General features: G+C 48.4%; 1 protein-coding gene across 1 annotated transcript in view; it reads right to left on the bottom strand.

Annotated features, from left to right (window-relative positions):
- Ror2 (receptor tyrosine kinase like orphan receptor 2) overlaps window positions 1-19,440 on the bottom strand; it is a 191,346-nt gene extending 171,906 nt beyond the window's left edge. Inside the window, exon 1 of the mRNA XM_059262936.1 lies at window positions 19,143-19,440. Within this exon, the coding sequence (XP_059118919.1) occupies window positions 19,143-19,251 (109 nt within the window). The 5' untranslated portion in view covers window positions 19,252-19,440. The remainder of the gene's footprint in view (window positions 1-19,142) is intronic.
- Window positions 19,441-21,615: the final 2,175 nt, after the last annotated feature.

The raw sequence follows: 21,615 nt of genomic DNA, 5'->3' as shown, positions 1-21,615 counted from the left end.
AGACACCCAAGGTTCCCAAACTAACAAACTACCCAGGCCAGTCCTCATTAGCACCTATACCACCTAACCCCAACCCCAACCCTAACTCTCCCCTATACCACCTAACCCCAACCCCAACCCTAACTCTCCCCTACACCACCTAACACTAACCCCCAACCCAACCTCTCCCCTACACCACCTAACACTAACCCCCAACCCAACCTCTCCCCTACACCACCTAACCCTAACCCCAACCCTAATTCTCCCCTACACCACCTAACCCTAACCCCAACCCTAATTCTCCCCTACACCACCTAACCCTAACCCCAACCCTAATTCTCTCCTACACCACCTAACCCCAACCCCAACCCAACCTCTCCCCTACACCACCTAACCATAACCACAAACCTAACTCTCCTCTATACATCCTGTCCTTCCTGAAGAAACCCAAGAAAGGCTTTCCCCTTGTTCTGCTCCCCTCCCCTCCCCCTGTTCCCCTCCCCTCCCCTGTTCCCCTCTCCTCCCCTGCTCCCCTCTCCTCCCCCTGCTCCCCTCTCCTCCCCCTGCTCCCCTCTCCTCCCCCTGCTCCCCTTTCCTCCCCCTGCTCCTCTCTCGTCCCCCTGCTCCCCTCTCGTCCCCTGCTCCCCTCTCCTCCCCTGCTGCCCTCTCCTCCCCCTGCTCCCTTCTCCTCCCCCTGCTCCCCTCTCCTCCCCCTGCTCCCCTCTCCTCCCCCTGCTCTGTCCCCTTCCTCTTGCTCAGTCCTCCTGCCAAGCATGCTGATGTTTCTTGGGCTGCCTTGGGTGTCTTGTTGGAGTGTGTGCCCTTCGCATGAGCAATGTAAATAACAAACCCTTCCATGTAAGAACAACTAAGCGGGCTGAGGGGTGCTGGCTCAGCAGTGAACAGCATTTGCTGCTCTGCAGAGAACCCGGGGTTGGTTCCCAGCATCCATGCGACAGCTAACAGCTCTCTGTGAACTCTGGTTCTGGGGGATCCTATAACCTTTTCTGACCTCTGTGGGCACCACGCACACTTGTGGTGCACATACATATGTGTAAACACACACATAAAATAAAAATAAGTAAATCTTTTCTTTTCTTTTTTAAATCACATAATCCCATGATGGACCACACACCACAATGTGGTACTGAGCCCTGAGGGCCACACAGAGAAAGAAAGGCATCACATTCCTGTGGACACTCCCACTCACAGGCGCTGGTAGGTAGAAGGGCCCATTCTCAGAAACCCAAACTGCCCTGCTGGATTTGGATTCACCATTCAAATGTTCTGACTAAGCCATGCTAATGCATTCCATGACCCCACCCCCTGGATGCCTGAAATCATGGACAGTAGCGAAGCCTATAAATACTGATTTTTCCAGTACACGCCTACCTGTGACATAGTTGAATTTAGTGAGCAGGCACAGGGAGATTAAAAATAACGAACAGTTGGAGAGATGGATGGCTGAGAACGCAGAAGCACTTGCCACGCAAGTCTAATGGCTGAGAGTTAGATCCCGGAGACCCACACAAAAGTGGAAGGAAACTGGACTCCAGAACATTGTCCTTTGACCTAAACACACACACACACACACACACACACACACACACATACACACACACTATCCATGCACACATACATATACAACAATAAAAATAAATAGAATTTTAAGAAAAGAAAAATAACTGACAATAAAATAGAAATCCAAATACTGTAATAAAATTGCCACATTATTCCTCTTGTGTTTGGGGCCATTATTAAGTACAGTAAGGTACACTTGAATACAAACGTTGCAATACTACAAGAGTTGACCTGATGAGCAAAGTCTGTGGATGGAGTAATAGGAAGGGTAGCATCCGTGCTGTGAATACATTAGACAAAGATTCTGTGTGACACTACTCCTGGGAAGACATGAACAAACTTCTACTCATCCCAAATAGGGAAACCATAACAGACCTAAGTAACAACAGCACCAAAGTCCAACTTGGTGAACCAATGAGTTTCACTGGGGTGACTTACAGGAGAATGGGTGAGGGGAATTCACAGGAGTGGGGGTGACTCAAAGGCAGCTGCATCACCAAGGCCCACCCCAACATGGTGCCACTCAAGAAAGCTAGAATCCTAAAGTTCTCCACACAACGCAAAGGCCACTGACAGCTAAGATTCTCGTGACCTCTGGAGTCCTTACTGCTTACATAGCCTTGGTGGTGGTGGTCTTGTGAATCTGGTCAGTTTCAGAGACTTCCTGAGATTTCTGGGTTGTTTGCTTTCTGAGTCTTAACTAGTCTTGCTTCAGAACTTTGTGAGTTTTAAAGAGATTTCTATCAGGAGAAAGTATTTTAAATCAGAAGAAACTTCTCTACAACAAAAATGAAGGTGCCCTAAAGGGAAGAGGAAGGAGGGCAGGAGATGGCATCATACCTCTCAGAGTGGTCAGCATGCAAGTCAGACTTAGGAATTCTTCGCTTGTGGAATTTTTCATTTTAAATGTAGACCATGTTTAACTTTGTGTAACTGAAAGCAGGGAAAGTGAATCTGCACATCAAGGAGCCACTGAACTTCCTGATCTGCACGAGGGACTCACAAGAGCAGCCCCATGTCCACTGCTAACTCTCCAGGCCACTTTAGAAAGCCACTTGGCATCTGTAGTCCAAAGAACACAGAGCTCGCCTGACATGACTCAAGAGTTGGGAACTAATTCTGACTATAGCTCAAAATACTAACTGGGAATCTCATTAATCAGGAACCTGTGAGTCTTACTCAGGCCCCACTTTATGTTGCTGTAGGGTTAAAGGAGAAAACCAGGGAAGATTACTGACAGTGGATGACGGTGGTCCCTGCAGATTGCTGGGTTCATGCTACTTACTTAGTGTGCTTGCATGCTGTAGCTCGGAGTGATCTTGTGGGAGAATGGTCATCTTCTTGTGGTTTCTATAAATCCAGAAACAATAAACCTCCACATCCAAACTTCTCCTAACAGTTGTCAAAATAAAATCCCCTGGGGTCCAATTTGGGAAACACGGTGTCAGAAAATACAAAGCCAGTCACTCTGCGACTGCAAGCAAAGATTCTAAACCTGACCACTTGGAAGCCAAGGAAGCAGTGCTCAGCCACTGCCACAGAAGAAGAGTCACAAGTGCCACTTGTGGCCATGGCAGCTTCAAGTGTAGCCCAGTTGGTCAATGAGAGTTCACTCAGATTACACTTTTCAGTTAGAGAGCACATGAGGACCACTTCACAACAGCATGGCCAGTGGACAGAATGAATTCCATCCTACAAAGCAAATTTCATTGCTACCATGCTAAGGAAGGAACATCCACAGAGTAGGAGACAATAAAAGACACAGAAAATGGGCACCGGAATTTTCTTTGAGTACCTGCTGTGGTTTAGATGAAGGTCCCCAAAGGGTCCACATGGAATGGCTTGGTCCCAAGGAGTATGCTACTGAGGCACAAGAGCCTTTGAGAAGAGGGGTCCATTGGGAGGTTTAGGTCATTGGGAATGTGCCCTGAAAGAGGACTGTGGACCCCAGCCTCTCAGTCACTCTGATCTTGCTCCTAATATGTGTTTGCTCTAATTCACATTCCTGCTGTACTTTGCTGCCTTCACTAGAGAACCAATTATAAGGCTACCCTGCAGAACTGAGAGCCACATACTAGGGCTTTCTCTACTTTTTTAGTAGCCTGTGTTATGTAGTTCATTATAATAACACAAAACTAATACAGGCTCCATGGGAATCCTTATTAGGTCAATTTGTGATGCCAAAACAATACCGCCAAGGTGACTTCTGATGCATGATGGTGGCACAAAGATGTGTCATTCTGTTCCCTTAGCTCACACACTCCATGTTTAAAAATCAGGAGAGATTCAACTCTAAAATATGGAGAAAGCTGAGGCTAATCAGGTGAGCACCAAAACCCAGCCCACCTCCAAAGGACCTCAGGAAAGAACCCAATGTCTACCACCTCTAGTGGCATCATCATGAAATGTCCCACCAACAAGTGTCCTCTTCACAGATTCACAAAACACCAAGCATTCCCAGGGACCTGACATCCACTACACAAAACACCAGGGAGCTTTTCCATGGAGCCCTGGAGCTCACTGCACAACTTACAGGCAGCTCCACAGGCCAGAGGCTCCTCTCCTCTTACTTTTTATGTAACCTTAGGGAGGGAGGGACTTAGTGAATCCATTAGTTTCAGGGACTTCCTGAGACTTTTGAGTTAGCCACTTCCTGAGTCTTAAGGAGTGTATTCCAGAATGAGATGTTTCAACTCAGAAGAAACTGCTGCACAATGCTTTCTGGATGGGCAACTGTATCAGTTTTCTTCATTCCTACAGGCTTAGCACTGTACTGTGAAGACTGAAACTCCAAAATGCTCCAAGATTCAAAAGCTTTTGCACGTCAACATGGCAGCAGAAGTAAAATATTCCACATCTGGCTGCCTGTGACAGGTCATGGGCAAAGGATAGGCACACTAGCAATGCCGTGAGAAGTGACTTCTCAGGCTTTGTGTGTATAAAACAGAAGTGAGCCTCATATTGAGATGCAGCTCCCCCATAAATACACATTACATGTATGAAAGTATTCCAAAATCTAAACAATTCTGAAACCTGAAACACCTCTGGTCCCAAACATTTTCAGTAATGGAGATTCAGCCTGTAGTAACTTAGACAGAGGCATTTCACTTCTGGGAAGCAACTCCACAGATACTCAGCAACTGTCAACAAACAGACAAAACCAAGGCTGTTTCATGTAAAAGTGGGACTGCTGGGCAAATGGGGACAGCAAGGACAGAGCAAGGGAATGTGGAGGGCAGGAGGAAAACTAACACAAAGTATGAAAGAAGAAGCCCCAATGAAACCCATTATTTTGTATGCTAACTTAAAATTAATTAAAAATAAACTATGCATATACAAATGACAGATATTAGCAACGGTTTTTGTTTGTTGTTTGTTCTTTTTTTTTTTAATTTTTTTTTTTTTTTTTTTTTTTTTTTTTGGTTTTTCGAGACAGGGTTTCTCTGTGTAGCTTTGCGCCTTTCCTGGAACTCACTTGGTAGCCCAGGCTGGCCTCGAACTCACAGAGATCCGCCTGTCTCTGCCTCCCGAGTGCTGGGATTAAAGGCGTGCGCCACCACCGCCCGGCAGCAATTTTTTTTTTTAATTTTTATTTTGCAATACAATTCAGTTCTACATATCAGCCACAGATTCCCTTGTTCTCCCCCCTCCCACCCCTCACCTTCCCCCCAGCCCGCCCCCCATTCCAATCTCCTCCAGGGCAAAGCCTTCCCCACAGACTGAGATCAACCTGGTGGACTCAGTCCAGGTAGGTCCAGTCTGTTGTTTGTTCTTTAATGAGGAAGCTGGAAATACACTTTTTTGTTTTGATGAGCTAGGTCTCACTATCCTGGGTTGGTTTTGAACTCCATGTGTTCTCAAGGTTGGCCTTGAACTCCTGATTGTCCTGGGCCTTGCTCCCGAGTGCTGAGCTGGCAAAGCAGCAGAACCTGCATAACATGGGAAGACCCACAGGAACTATTAGAGTGAGGAGGCTCGCCGTGTGTGGTCTAAGTGACTGTGCACAGAAACCATTAGGAAAAACAGTGCTAAGTGGAAGAAGCTAGTTTCAAAGGCCACATGGTCCATGATTGCATTTAAATGAAATTTCCAGACCAGTCAAATCCGCAGGGACAGAAAGTAGATTAGTGCTTGCCAGAGAATGGGAAACAGGAGGGGGGAAACGGAGACCAATTGCTAATGGGTGTGGGAGTTCCCTGGTGGGCGGGGGAGACAGGGGGGTGGGAGGAGGCGGAGGTGGGGTGGGGTGGGGGTGGAAAGGTTCTGAAACTGCATGGTAGAGATGAATGTTCTGACAGCTTCAACTGCTGAGTGGCTCACACTGTAGGCTCACCTGGGAAGAGCGTCTCAGTGACCTCGTAAAAGTTGGTCCAGGGTTGGAGAGATAGTTCAGTAATTGAGGACACGAGCTACTCTCCCAGAGGATCCAGGTTCAATCCCCAACACCTAAATGGCAGCTTGCAACTGTCTGTAACACCGGTTCCAGGAGATCTGCCCCTCTCTCCTGGCTTCCGTGGCACCAGGCACACAAATAGTGCACAGACGTACTTGCAGCCAAACACTCAGAGACAATACATACATACCCACATACATACATACATACATACATACATACATACATACATAGTTAAAAAAAAATTAAGGCGTTAGTCCAAGCCAAGCAAAGCTTCCTCAACTCTGCATTCTCCATTCCTGTTTTCTTCTTCAGTACACTTATAAAAGTTGATCCAAGCCAAAGCTCATTCAAACCCTCCAACCCCAACACACAGCCTCAGATTCACAGCAGGACCCATCCTCTGGTTGGAGACAGAAAAGCGACGATGAGGAGAATTTTTAAAACTTAATCTTGAACAGCTCACTTCATGCTCCATGCTGGCCCTTCCTTCTTCCTGTTTTCCTTTTCCACCAGCCGCAGCTTCTACAGCCTGTAGAGATACAGTCCAGCAGGAGAGATCTGGCTCCTGCTTCCTCTTAGACATATACTTTTCTCGGATAAGAAGACAGATGCATTCAAAGTTTGGGATAAAGGGAACCCTGTCTGAACTCTGAAAACATACTCAACCCTTCACTAATGAGAGGTAGGTAATTGGTACAGCACCCTCCCTTGCGAAACCATGGACTTTCCCATTGAAAGAAAGGATGAGGGTATTTTATGTTCAAAATGAAGTTTCCTAATGAAAACGATCACACACTGAATACTGCAAGCAACTCGGGAAAGCTGAAGTACAGCCAAGCCAGTTGACTCATGAGAGAAATTACGTTCTTGGCAAAACTATTAACACCCTCAGAAGACAGAGTCCTTCCAAGTGGAATTCCTGTCCTGAGTAGTCAGTAGGCTCCTTCTTAAAAAGCTATCTCCTCTCAAGTCCCCAGAGCCACCTGGGTCACCCTCAACAACCTAGTCCCCTATGCCCACCTCCCTGGGCATCCACCTCCATCACCCAATTGGTGAACTGACTCAATGCTTCTCCAGAGGTGCTGGCCAAGCAGCCCTGCACCCTGATCTCACCCTGCCCAAGGCATCTCCTTCTTCCTTCTCCTGCAAGAGGAACTGTTCCTCTCTTAAAAGACAGGACAGTACCAAGCTATTCAAAGGACAAAGGGCACTTCCTAGAACCCCTTCCCTTCCTATCTGTTGTTATAAACACACACACACACACACACACACACACACACACACACACACACACACCAGGAGCCCAAGCCTTCCTGTGGATCCCAGTCCCCAGAGGCGAAACCATCTGCTTCATACTTCAAAGGGCTCCCATGTGTCCATGAATCACAATGGTTGACAGCCACATCCCAGCAGCAGTGAGGATGTTTGCTTTTGTTGGCTTTTGCTTTTGCCCAGTCCTCTGTAAGGGAAACAAGGACCAAAGAACAGTAGGGAGCCGGGTGTCCTGGGCCTGGGTTTGGGCAATTGGGTCCTTGAGGGGTCCAGGCAGCTGTCCCTGGGGAGCCGCATGATCCCTGGTCAACCTGGTCCACTCTGAAACCTGAGAGGACTCTGTGAAGAACTGCCTACCCCCATCAAAGCTTCAAATCTAATCATGGGCAGCTACCCTGAGAGGGCACGGGGACAGGTTGGCAGCTGATCCAGGAGCTCTGGGTAGCAGGCCTCTGCTGCATAAGGGCCTGCAAAGAAACGTGCCCTGTATACCCTGATCATCAGGGCAAAGCGGTCTCAAAGCTCCCGAAAGGACAGCAGTGTCCTGATCCCAAGCCCACCTAAGTTGTGCAGAGGCACACAGTGACCTGCAGTCCAAGCTGCTGAACACAGTAGAGAGCTGCCTTCAACCACACTCTCTCCAAGAGTGAGTCTCTGACTCTCCACGCTGACACTGACCAGTGCCGGAGGCAGGGTCAACAGCTCCCCACCTCAGGCCCTGGGCTCGGCAACACTTGGCCAGCAGTGCAGACCTCGTATCAACTAAATTCTTGTGCACTGACTCTGGAAGCAAACTCAACATCCAGCAGCACGTGATGAACACTTGCTCAAGTGTCTGTGTCACTTTGCTGGGGCTGGAGTGTGCACCTCAGAAATTCACACACTGAAAACTTAATCCTCACATTTTATGTTAAAGCATTTGGAAGTGGGGCCATTGGGAGATAATTAGGGTTAGACGAGGTAACGAGGAGAGGGGCCATCATGGTAGCTTTGTAAGAACAGAACATCTCAGCTGGAATGCTTGCTCTGTCTCTCCACGAGGCCCTCACTACATACTAGCACCAGATTCGTGGACTGCCAGCCTCTAAAGCCATAAGCCCAACATTTCCTTATTTATGACTAGGGATTTGTCACAGCGGTGGCTTATGCATATTGGGCCCACACTAGCTCTTCTCCCAGCCCTGTTCATGAAAAATTAGTCCAACTGCTCCACTCTGCTGTAGCTGCCAAAACAAAGCGACAGCGACAGGACAGCTACACAGCAGACTCCGGGCTGAAGCACAGGTGGGACGGGGAGATGGAGGAGTCGCTGGGTGGCCTCTTCCCAGTGCCTGAGAAGGCCAGTTCGAGGCTGCTCTACCATCCACAAGCCAAGCTGCCGCTCCCCAGTCAGCACATTTTCTGTTGTTTCCTTCTGGGAGTGTCTCTTCCAAACCCTCCCTTTTGTCTTTGGTTGTTTTGTTGCTGTTGTTTCAAAACAGGGTTTCTCTGTGTATCCCTGGCTGTCCTGGAACTCATTCTACAGACCAGGCTGGGCTCAAACTCACAGAGATCTGCCTGCCTCTGCCTCCTCTGCCTCCTGAGTGCTGGGATTAAAGGTGCTGCACCACCACCACCTGGCTAACCCTCCCTTTTGTAAGGGCACTGTTCCTTAGGAATAGGACCCACCCGAAGTCCTCATGGTATCATGTCCTAAACCCACTCTCTAAAGGAAGGTCACAATCCTAAGAACCAGGAGTCAGGCCACAGCGTATCTTCCTTTTTTGCAGAGGGAACCACAATTCAACCCTACTAGTACAATATTCATGTTATAAAAACATCAAAATGACCCTCATTTTAATATCTCTAAAACTGGAAACTAGGGAATGGGAGGTGGTTCTGTGGGTAAAGGGCCTGCAAACAAAAGATGAAGACCTAACTTTGGATCTCCAGCACCCACATAAAACCTGGATGTGGTGGCATTCATCAATGCTAGCACTGGCAGAGGGCCAGGCAGATCCCAGGAGGCTCACTGTCTCCAATTCAGCTGAAACAATCAGCTGCAGGTCAGTGAGAGAATCTGTCTCAAAATTTAAAGTGTGGCTGCCACATGTTCCCACGGGAAAGCACACACACATACACACATATGTGCACACACACAAACTGGAAAGTTGGGGCTGCAGAAATAGCCATACACCCCAGATTCCTATTCCTATGGCCACTTACACAGGAAAAGGAATTTCTACAGTTCATGATGTAATGTCCAGGATTTCAGTTAAGCAGAGTTGGCAAGGGAAACAGACTATCTGGGGAACACTGGGAGACTCCGTGGGCCTGAGTAGGGATGAACTTACACAGCATTCACAGTAACATGAAATATGCCTGGAGAGGAATGAGCATCAAATGTTTTATAAGTTCAGAGAACAACCCACCCCTCCCCATTCCCCAAGAGCAGTCTGAAAACCCAGAGAAACCAAGCTGAATTTCTCTGTGTCAGCCTCCACCCCTCTAACTGCTCACAGGCTGCCCCAAAAGTCCAGCTGCACCCCTGATGCTCGTAAGAATTGTCAGAGCCAAGACACACCTTTAATCTCAGCATTTGGGAGGCAGAGGCAGGCAGGTCTACAGATCCAGTTCTAGGACAGCACGGCCTACACAGAGAAACCCTGTCTCAAAACAAACCAACAACAACAAAAGCATTATTGGGGTTACCCACTAAACTGATCGCCACCTGCTTCCTCACAAACTCTGGTTTTAGAAAACAAGATGGGTGGTGATGGGGTGATGCGCTCCTGATGTCAGCAGGCCCCACTCCGTTAGTCTGTCCAGGTCCATCCACAGTCTATTTATTCCAGGACCCTCAGGACACCAAAATCAGCAGACAGTTAAGTCTCTCAGAGAAAAGAACTAAACATCCTGACCCACTCCGTTCTTCCCATGTGAGAGCAATCATCCCGACATTGCCTGCAGTCACACAGCACCCACAGCACCCATTGTCCACACGGCCCACGGCACCCCTTGTCCACACGGCCCACACAACCCCTTGTCCACACGGCCCACATAACCCCTTGTCCACACGGCCCACACAACCCCTTGTCCACACGGCCCACACAACCCCTTGTCCACACGGCCCATGGCACCCCTTGTCCACACGGCCCACGGCACCCCTTGTCCACACGGCCCACACAACCCCTTGTCCACACGGCCCACACAACCCCTTGTCCACACGGCCCACACAACCCCTTGTCCACACGGCCCACAGGATCCCTCCTCTACATGGCCCTTTTTGTGTACATGGCACTTCCATATTAAAAGCTCAAATTTTGGTTTTTGAAATTTTCCTCAATTTCTTTTTTCAAACATTTTCAATCTATAGTTTACTAAAAGGAGGTGCAGCAACTCAGTAGATAGCTGCCTTCCACACACCTTTAATCCCAGGACTCAGGAGGCAGAGGCAGGTAGATCTCTGTGAGTTTAAGGCCAGCCTGGTCTACAGAGTGAATTCCAGGACAGCTAGAGCTGTTACACAGAGAAATCTTGTCTCGAAAAACAAACAAACAAACAAACAAAAAACAACAAAAAGCTAGCTGCCTTCTCCCACTAGGGGCCTACAGGAAGGATACAGGATAGGGCTCACTGGAGCTCCTGAATCCTGAACCACACCAGAGGCAGCTTCTTTATTAGGATGAAGAAGAAAATGAACAGTTACACCCTAAGACTTTATTTCAAGGACAGCTGGTCAGAAGCAGAGCAGAAGAAGGTGGGAAGGAGCAAGCCCACCGAGACAGTCTAAAGGACCACACACAGGACACATCACTGCTGCTACAATCTTACTTGTCCTATCCAGACCGATTTGAAACTGCCTCTGTCAGGATCCACAGAGCCCTGTGCTCATGTGTGGTCACTGTATCCAGTGTGTAGCCTGCACTGGAGAAAGAACACTGCCTATTTGGCTTACACGACTGCAGATTTTCTGTGGTTTCAGTATACCAAAGCCTCATGCTCATTGGTCAGCAGACCACGGAGTATTGCTAGCAGGCAGTGCCAATCACCCTAAACTGGCAAGCTGCACACCAACTGCCATACCCCTACACTGCTCTGACTCCCGCCACCCCCTCTCACTTAGTCATGGGAAGGAATCAAGAGCAGGAAAACTGCATTCTAGCTTGTACTGTCTTGATGACAAAGTCAGACTCCTTTGTAAATTCATGGCCTTTTATATTCATTGTCCTGCAAACTCCCTACCTTACACAACACTGACAGTTAATAACACAACACAGTTGTTCCAAATAGGACCCTCCCTGAGCCTGCCAATCTTGCTTTATGGCCTGATTCTTGTCCTTGATGATCTTGACCAGACATTTCTGGTCACCTAGAGAAGGCCATATCTGCTTTCTCTGGTCTAGTTACTTATTATCCCCTTGCAGGTAAGGAAAACTATGGAATTAAGAGCATGCACATTCCCTGTTCAGTCCATCACTAAGACTCAGTTGCTGTGAGATGTCATTCTGGATGCTGTGAATGTGTGCTGTTCTGATTAGTTGATAAATAAAATGCTGATTGGCCAGTAGCCAGGCAGGAAGTATAGATGGGATAAGCAGACAAGGAGAATTCTGGGAACAGGAGGCTGAGTCAGGAGTCACCAGCCAGACACAGAGGAAGCAAGATGGCAAGGCAGAACTGAGAAAAGGTACCAAGCCACATGGCTAAACATAGATAAGAATTATGGGTTAATTTAAGTGTAAGAGCTAGTCAGTAATAAGCCTGAGCTAATGGCCATACAGTTCATAATTAATATAAGCCTCTGTGTATTTATTTGGGTCTTAGCTGCTGCAGACCAGGCGGGATACAGGAAAACTTCCAGCTATACTCAGTTCTCAGCCCACTTCTTTCTTAGACTTGATACTCATTGTGGGCCCCACCCAACACAGTCCACATAATCTCTGCACTGATTAGGAGACATCTTGTTCACTATGAGTCCACTGGCTTACTCCATCCCATCTAGCCATTTATGTATTAAAGTTAAGTGTTCCCTCAAAATCCATGACCACTCAGAATTCAGATGAGACCCACCCTGAAAAGCATCTTTGCGGTGGTAATAAGGAATTTGAGATGAATCCAAGATTCAAGGTGAACTCTAATAACGGTCTTCTGAACTGAAGGAGTGAGACCATGTGAGGCCAGAATTGGGGTTAAGACAGACATGAGTGCAAGACAAGGAAACCAGGAGTGTGGTGATATTTTATTTGTGCTCTAAAATACAGCTTGCCTGGAGATCAGAGGACAAAGCCAGCCACTATGTTAAACATAGAGGTCAAGCAGTGGTAACACACACCTTTAATCCTAGCATTCGGGAGGCAGATATTCATCGGGATCGCTGTGAGTTCAAGGCCAAACTGGAAACAGAGCCAGGCCAGGTAGCACATGCCTTTAATCCCAGCACTAGTTAACCATAGAGGTCTGGAGGTCTGTATAGACAGACAGGAAGTGATAGATCTGGGCAGAGAGAGAAGGGTATATAGGTGTGAGTATATAGGAAGTAGCTCTCTCGGGCTGAGGAGCTGGTGAAGTAATAGCTGGTGGCAGGGGCTTGTTCCAAGTTTTTACTTATAAGATCATTTAGCAATTGGTGTTACGTAAGAGCCACTAAGAAGTGGAAGATGGAAAGAAGATTCTCCTGAACAATTGTGGGGGCCCAAATTACTCAACGTCAGAGAATTTGAGCTTGCTTTACCCAGCAGGGCTGCATAATGGAATGATTTAGCCACAGGCGTGGTTACCAGGTGTTTGGAAGGGTCTACACTTGGCTGTATGTTGTGCTTTGATCTTGCAAGGGGGAGGTCTTTTGCCTCTCCCCTTGGCATTGGATAAAAGCCCTTTGGAATAAAGGACAAGGCGGCTGGGTATTGACCCAGGGCCCTCCCGAAACTCTCTTGTGTCTCTCTATCTTTCTATCTAATATTTCCTCATTCCTCTCTCCTCCCCACAAGAACCCTTCAACAGGTTGGAGCTGGACTCCAACACACTCTCACAAACCATTTCCAAACTGTGGACCTTTTGACTCACTGTCTATGTACTTCCACCTCCTAGAACTGTGGGAAGATACATTTGTGTGACACCACGAGTCCTACAAGACTCATATATGATTTTCTGACTTATTGTCTGTCCATATTGAGTCACAGATTTCTACTCTGTCCATGCTTGTCTCATTGCCCCACATTAGGCCACTGGAGAGCCTTCAGACTGGCCCCTGAGTGCTCTCAACACACCCACTGTTTCAGACCACTGACCCCACTCTCTACCCCAAGAACACGTTTCAGGCTCGGCTTGATCTTCCCTGTCACGGTATATCTTCAGCCAGTGCCTCCAAGGCACTCCAGCTCCTTTAATGTGTACCAGGGTTTAGAGCAATAAAGATTGGGAACCAGGAACACTCAGTCGTAATGAGGTGCTAAGAAGAGCTGTTATGAAGAAAATGAACATGGTTTAAAAACTATGGTCTGCTGTTGAATATTACATCTAGTGTGGTTACATAGGAGTCATGAGTCATGCTGACACCTCCAATTCCAACCCACTCCCCCAGATCGTCCCTGCCTTCCCCCATTGTGCATGTGTATCCCCACTCATCCTGCAGAGAGATGCCTCGCTGCAGCACTAAGCATGCTTCTCATTCACTCAGTCCTGCCGTTTATACAAAGTGCCAATTCCCAATGGAAACCTATGCTACCAAGGTGAAGGTCTGGTGTGTTTGCAGATGATGTTTGGTTTTCCCCAGCAGCTGAGGCTACACAATCAAAGCATCACTGACAGGAACTAAGGGTCTCTCTCCTGGACCCCAATGGTGTCCAGTCACCATTTGTAACAAGACTTGCTTACCTACTGGCATTCAGTTCTAGTTTCCTGGACCTCTTCGGGACTTACCTTTACATTCTACAAAAGTGTTTGCTTCTTTGTTTGTTTGTTTGTTTGTCTGTTTTGAAACAGGGTCTCTCTACATAGTCCTTGCTGCCCTTGAACTCACTATATAGATTAGGCTGGCCTCAAAATCACAGAGATTGATCTGCCTCTGCCTCCCTGGTGCTGGGATTAAAGGCGTGCGCCACTATACTGGGCTCTACCATTACAGTTTGAATGAGCAGAGCTTCAGTGTGTTCTGAAAGGCAAAGCATACAAAGAGTTCAAGAATACACTGAGAACAGAAGGAAAGTCTCTGAACACAATACAGGCCGAAAGGTTTCCCTCAAGATCAGAACAAAACAGGGTGTCTTCTGTGGACCCATGTTCAACACAGTGGTGGAAGTTCAAGACTTCAATTAGAGTGAATAAATAAGGGGGAAGTACAGCTGTCTGCCTGCAGCTGACTAATACAATCCTATAGAGAGGCTAAGATCCACAGTGTGCTAGCTGAGCAAATAAATTCTGCAAATTCACAGAAAAAAATCAGTCTGTATAAGCTAACTTCTATACTCTTACTAATAACAAATAACACACACATAAAAAAGGAAATTAAGAAAGCAATTTCAATTATAATAACACCCAAAAAAGAGAGAAAATACTTAGGCGTTGTTTGTTAACTGTGGAAGCAAAATACTCAAAAGACTGCAGACTATAAAACGTTGATGAATGAAATGAAAGACTTAAATAATCTGTGTTTACGAACTGAAGGCAATACTGTAAGGAAACCAATACTACTGAACATAACCCACAGAGTCAATGCATTCCCCATCAAATCCCAGCTTGCCGTATGTGGCTAAGGACATTTGCCATGAGGCCAGTGATGTATTTTTTTATGTTAAATAATTTTTAACTTAAATAGTCACATGCACTTGGAAGCTCCTATATTCCACAGCACAAAAGGTACAAAGAGTTCAAGCCAAAATGTTTCTGTAATTTAACTGTACATCCAGTTAGCCGTCCTTCCAGGAGGACGTGGAAGCCATTAGGCTGGGGGTATTGGTGATGGCTGGGGAGCCCTCCCCACCTCCTGGAGGTTCTGGGCAGCAGCCACATTCTCCTGATAACATCTCAGAAGTGGCAGAGTGCTTACTGAAGCTCATTCCAACACAATTAAACACACACACTTCCCATTGGGGCTTAAGACCTTCTAGAGGCCAAGCTACTTAGTGGAATTAGGCTCATTTTTTTTTCTGTAATTATTTCCTTCCCTTTGGTTTTCTGATGGGGGGTGCTATCAGAATTAGAACTTAAAGAAAACACCCCCAGAAATCTCATCAGTGAGCTAACCAAACTAAAAACAATCCTATTTGAAAAGTGTTATGAAAACCTTCAACATGGTCCAACCAACTGCTCCTTGGCCACTCTGTCAATATAACTTCAAACAGATTACACCCTAGACAGTTTTTATGAGCACTGCACATGTAAGCAGAGCTGTACCGCCCTCGTTTCCAACTTGGCAGGCTCTTCAACAAAACCAAATAAATACATGCTAGACAAAAAAGGGCCTCCGCAGCACCAGTCAGCTGCCGCCATAATTCGTGGGCTGCAGCTCCTCTAGTTACTTTGATTTTTTTTAAGTCCCAAACTGGAGAGGTTACACCACCCACTGAGACCCTCAATGGGACTAGTGGATCAATGGAATGGTGCAAACCTAAGACCCCCAAAGCCACAGTGGCCAAATGTCCTTTTTACCCAACAGCCCTTTCCACAAAATGACTAGTAACCACACACACCCTAGAAAAACATAACCCTGGCTCTGCTGTGAAACCCTGTGTGTTAGGCATTGGGGAGTGGGGTCCCCTCCAAGCAGTCACTGGAGTTCCCCAAGAAGGAAACAGCTTCACAAAGAGCAGTCCCAGCCAGGGAATCCCGATTAGGGTGCAGCAAAGCAAACCCAGTGGTCACCAATGGGTAGTAAGGAAAAGTGTCTATCACTATTTCCTCTCCAGGTCCCCAGACAACTAGCAGATAAGTACCGGGAGACCTATGTCACCTTAGGGGACACTCCATGAACCTTCAGGCAGGCATAACATTTAGTGGTAGTGGTTATAACCAGTGTTTCCTAATGACACCTTCCCATACTGGCCTACCCCACAACTCACTTTAAAGGAGAGTCAGTTCCGGGTTGAAAGACCTCCCAAGAGGATTCACCTCCCCTCCCAGTCAAAGGAGCCAACCCCTGAGTATCTATTCCATTTCCTTCAGAAAAAGATAACTCCCAAAAAAGGCCTGCATGGAGTGCGGCTCCTGCCGGGCCGTTCAGTCCCCCAGGCCAAGACTAGGCTGTTTAAGGGGACAAGAGAGAGAGCCTAGTGCCAGTCACACCAACACCAATGACAGTAGGCTCCAAGCAGACAACAGGCACAGTGGTCTCCAGTGCAGACAGAGACTCCACTCTGCTGCTTCCGTAAGTCTGCAGAGGACCCTCATCAAAACGGCCCCCAGAAATGCACATTTTTAAGGCAGCGCTTTTGTTTTTGTTTTTGCTTCCCACGCAAAAATGCCAAGCAGAATTCTTGTTGGCTTTCTAACTGGACCAGGTGAACTAAATCAAGTGCAGCCACAAGGTTGGGGATAGCCACAAGGTTGTAGCTCTTTGGTAGAGTGCCCACCTGACATGCTCGAGGCCCAGGGTTCTGGCTCCCCAGAAGGAAAACGATGTTTGGGCTGTTTTGTTTTAAATGAGACCTGGGTGTTTGAACCCCTTCATTGGTACTGTATAAGCCACAGGGGTCCATGATGCCCAGCTGTGGACCAGCTTCTCAAGGTGATACTCTTCTCCTCTGGATGTCAGGGCTCAACCTGAAACTGTTATTAAACACTGAAAAGTTTCAGATATGTTGCTCTCCCTTGCTTGGTACTGTGCCATAATAAGAAAAACATGTTGTACTATGTACACAAAAGTCTTTTCTGCTTCAACAGTCTTCTTACATGAGATGATCTCATGTCTTCTCTTCTAAAAGTCTGTCCTTGCGTACTGTGACCACCAGTCCAGGGATCTGGACCAGAAGCAAACGGGGGTCCTGCCAAAGTGAGTGGCAGGGAGAAGGCTAAAGCTAATCACTCCTGCCCTCCCTAATTCTGAGTAGAGGCCCAGAGCAGGTACTTGTGTCCTTAGGGAATGGAGACTTCCTATAAAAATATGGGATTAAGAACATCTACCCTTTAAAAATAAACTTTCCATATTTTTACATCCCCAAATCATTTCAAGTACAGAACTCCCCAACTGTTGAGGACTCACTCCTTGACAACCAAAAAGATCTCAAGCACCCAAATTTTCTGTAATAATTTTCCTATCTGTGTGTGTGTGTGTGTGTGTGTGTGTGTGTGTGTGTGTTTTCTGTTGACTTAACTAGCAAGCAATCCAGAAAGAAGAGAAACATGGCCTACTCTTTCTATAGATGGTTAGTTTCATTTCACTAGCAAAGAAAAATTACTTCCACATAAGGCTCAAAAAAAAAAAAAAAAGGAAAAAGAAAAAGGAGAGAAAGAAATCACCTCTGATGGCTTTCCTTTCCTCCAGAGTGGAGGCGGATCTCCACCTGTGAAGTGGGTGCTCCAACTGCTACATCCAAAATGTGGCCGGACATTGCTGTTCTGGTTACAAACTTGATTTTAAGCAACCAAGGCTTCAAGCTCCTTCATCGCATCAGACCTCACCATAGCAGATCCATCGCCCGCCCATCTCAAGACGCCCCCAAGCTGAAGGATTAGCAGGGGCCGCATGGCTACCAGCAAAGGCCGAAATCCCTGTGGAGGCGACCAGTATACGACCCCCTAGTTTCAAAAGAAAATCTTGATGGTAGAGTAAGAGGGAATTCTTGCAAGGGGCACTTTGGTAATGACATTAATTTAGGATATGCTCCACTCTCTCATCCTGCACTCAGTGGCTCCTGCCTTTGTGGACAGAGGTACCAATGCAAATCAAGTCATCAGAAACGCTGGACACCATCAGCATCAGCTTAAGCCCTAAGGCCCCCCTGGAAAAGCTGCTCATTATTTCTCTCCTCCCTTGGGCTCCATAACAGAAAGCGCCCTGCACAGCAGACTCGGGAAGAGCCCGGAACCCTGCAGCCTGCCCTGCTCCCTAATTCTCACCTGCTTGCAGGAACGCTGGCGGCTGGGGGACAGTAAGGCAGCTGTCCCAGCATGGCGCACCTCAGGCAGTTCAGTTCGGAAACTTAAACCTCTTGAGCCCCTGATCCTCCTGCGCCTTCCCTCACCCAATTCAGCAGGGTGCGGGGATTCAGGCCGCAAAGCTGCTGGCCAGTAGATGCTCTGGGGTTAGCCCTGGGGGGAATCATCTCCATCTCCTCGGGCCACCACAATCATTTCTGTCCAAGTATTCTCCAAAACACTCTGTGCTTATTGACGGGGTCTCCTGAGTCCTAACCAAACACGCATAGAATCCCCAGAGGAGGAGGAAACTCTACGTGGGGGAGGAGGAAACCACTCTCCTTTCAGCCGCGCAGTATCGTTTCCTGGGGACCAAACCCCCACTATGCAGGGCCCGCCAAACACCACTTTGGCAAACAATTACAACAAAAGGAAAACAAGACCTTCGACCATGTGTCCCCCACTGCCCCTGGGAAAAAGACTAACTCAAGACCTCATCTGGGGGCGAGGTACAAGGGATGCATGTGCATTGGAAGGGTGACCTGGGAAGAATCGATGGAGTTCGGGTCTTGGGACACACGGAGCAGCACGTCTATGGATGCACATCCCGACTGCAAAGTACTTTCGAAAAGCTCCCTGCCGCTGCCCATCCCGGCCTGTGGAAACACTTAGTGGTCCCTAGAGCGCATCTCATTGGAATCAGCCCCAGGCGACTAAGGGCACGGGCCCAAGCTGGCGCCGAGCGCGCAGAGTATGGCCTTGCCTGGCGCCCCTCGATCAGGATCACCGGCGCCCACGAGGCGGCCGGTAGAGAGCGGCGGAGGATAGGGCGATGCTCGGAGTGCGCACGCAGGGTCCTTACCTGCGGTCCAGGGTGTCCAGAGCAGGAGTGCCGCGGCCGTCCAGACTGTCCCTGCGTACAGAGGCGCGCGCCTCGGCCGCGCCCAGCCCCGAGCCATGCTGCGGGCCATGGGTGCTCGGTCGCCTGCTGCGCGCTCGGCCTTTGGGTTTCGGGCCGGGGCGCCTCCACCCCTCCGCGCCACGCGTCCGCGCTTTCCTCCCCCGCGCTTCCCAAGCTGTTTCCCTTCTAAGGCCACTCTGCCGTCCCTTTCCCTCTGCCCCGATGAGCAGCTCGGCTGCGGAGGCTCCGGAGAGCGGGCTCGGGCGTCCGGCCGGCGGCCGGGACGAGAGCGGGGGGCGGAACGCGGGCGGGCGCGCAGGAGGCAGGGTCCCTGGCTCGCCCGCCCCGATGGGCAGAGAGGCCGGCACCGGCGCCCTCTGCCGGAGCGACTCGAGGGCGGCGACCCCAGCGGGCGGGAAGGAGCCCTGTCCGCCCCCGCGTCCAAGGAGCTGCCTGCTAAGTCTGCCTTCCCGCCAGAGCCTCAGGACCTTTAGGCACAAAGGTGGAGCCTCTGGTTCATCCACTCTCCCAGGCACCCGAAACTGTTGCCACCCACCATCAGAGGCCTGGAAACCTGGGGACCTGGGTCACAAATCAGAAACTAGGCAACACTTAACGAAGTCAACCTCACCTCCATGAGAACTCAGTTACAGGTCTTCAAAATCCCAGGCAGGGATGCACGAGAGGTGAGGTGTGGACTTTGAATAGATGTTCCAGAAAATAACCGGCCAGGTCCTAACAGGCGCCCTGCCAAGCCCCTCGGGGACAATCAGGACCCTCCAAAAAATGGGCAAAAACTTCAAGTGCTGCAGCAAGGAGGCTGCCCGTGCGCCCGAGGGTGATGGTATCTGAAGACCCAGTGGCCTGTAGTTTACTGTTGAAAGCAAATCGTGTCTTTTTACACATAAAGAGCAGAATGCTATTTGTTCTCTGCAGAACCCCCCAAAACATGCAAACGTAATTTACTTCATTTATAAAAAGACATTTGTACACAATTCAGATCGCATGCTTTCTTGATTATTCTTTCTTTTGCTTAGCACATGTACAGATCTGGTCCTCTTGTTTGGAGCTGGGGAGAGAGGTCTTTGTTTTTCCTCTCTTGGAGATAGCATTTGGAGTCTCCTTCCTCTCCCTTGTTTGCTTTTTGCTGTTTAACTGATTACCAGCTGACCAGTGTTTGCTGGGACTCCAGTCCCGGTTAACTGGGGTGAGGGAACAAGGTCTGTGAGCTTGCTCACCTGGAAATGACCCTCACAACCTCAGGCATGGCAGAAAATGAGTCGCTGTGGTCTATTCACAAAAAGGCTGAGCTGGCCCTGACCCCACACTCCAGCCCAATTTGGTTGGGAACATTTCTCGCAGTTCCACAGTCTTCACTTTAATGGGCTTTAATGGGGTCGATTGTAGCCTACCAGGGGCTACTTGGGAGAAGATACCATGCCACCCCTGGCCAGACCATCTTTCTGTAAGCATGGGTCAAGAGTTGCCAGAGGTGTATCTTTAGAGTTTTCCTCTTTTCACCTTAAGTATCCCTTTAGAATAAGCAAAGTCTAAGAGTTGGCTTGGAGCACTCGTGTGTGTGTGTGTGTGTGTGTGTGTGTGTGTGTGTTCATGCACGTGTAATCACCTCACGTGTTTTGTGTAGAGGCTACAAGTCAACAGGTTCTTTCTCTATTGCTTGCCCTTTATCTTGTGAGGACAGTCTCTCACCGAACCTGTAGTTTGCCGTTTCAGCAAAGTCCCTGGATGAATCTGTCTCTGCCCATCCTCTGCCACCCTCTTGCCCCGGTGCTGGAGTGACAGATGTGCACCAGGACACAGCTCTCACCTGGATGCTGGTGAGTCAGACTAAGTCTTCACACTCACACAGCACTGTGAACACTGAGCCTCTCTCCAGCCTGGACCAATCCCACTATTCGGGCTTAGGGAAACCAGATGGGCTGCAGAGAGGGTCCTCTGAGCTCTGTCGCTGTGGAGCTTGAAACTCCAGGCCCATTGCCTCCATGGTTGTGTTGTTTGTTCCTGTGTGACTTTCAGGGAAAATCTCTCATTAACCATCTCCCGACTACGTTTGGTGTTTTCACACAACCGCATCCCACAAACAGGACCTGGTTTTGGTTTTACTAGATTGGGTTTTTTTTTCCGTGTGTGTGTGTGTGTGTGTGTGTGTGTGTGTGTGTGTGTGTGTCTGTATGGTACTGGGGATTGGACCCAGGGCCTTGCACGTTCTACACAAATCTCTACCATAGATTCATATTCTCAACCATTGACTAAAAAAAAATAACACATGCACAGAGAGAGAGAGAGAGAGAGAGAGAGAGAGAGAGAGAGAGAGAGAGAGAGAAAGAGAGAGAGAGAGAGAGGAGAGAGAGTGAGTTAGTTTCTGGGCTGGGATCAGACTTGTGGACTGTGGAACATGACTCCTTAAAGCTCT

This window comes from Peromyscus eremicus, chromosome 5 (genome assembly GCF_949786415.1).
Source record: "Peromyscus eremicus chromosome 5, PerEre_H2_v1, whole genome shotgun sequence".
Lineage (NCBI taxonomy): Eukaryota > Metazoa > Chordata > Mammalia > Rodentia > Cricetidae > Peromyscus > Peromyscus eremicus.
Note: the sequence above shows the minus strand (reverse complement) of the source record. Positions and strands in the feature narration are given on the sequence as shown.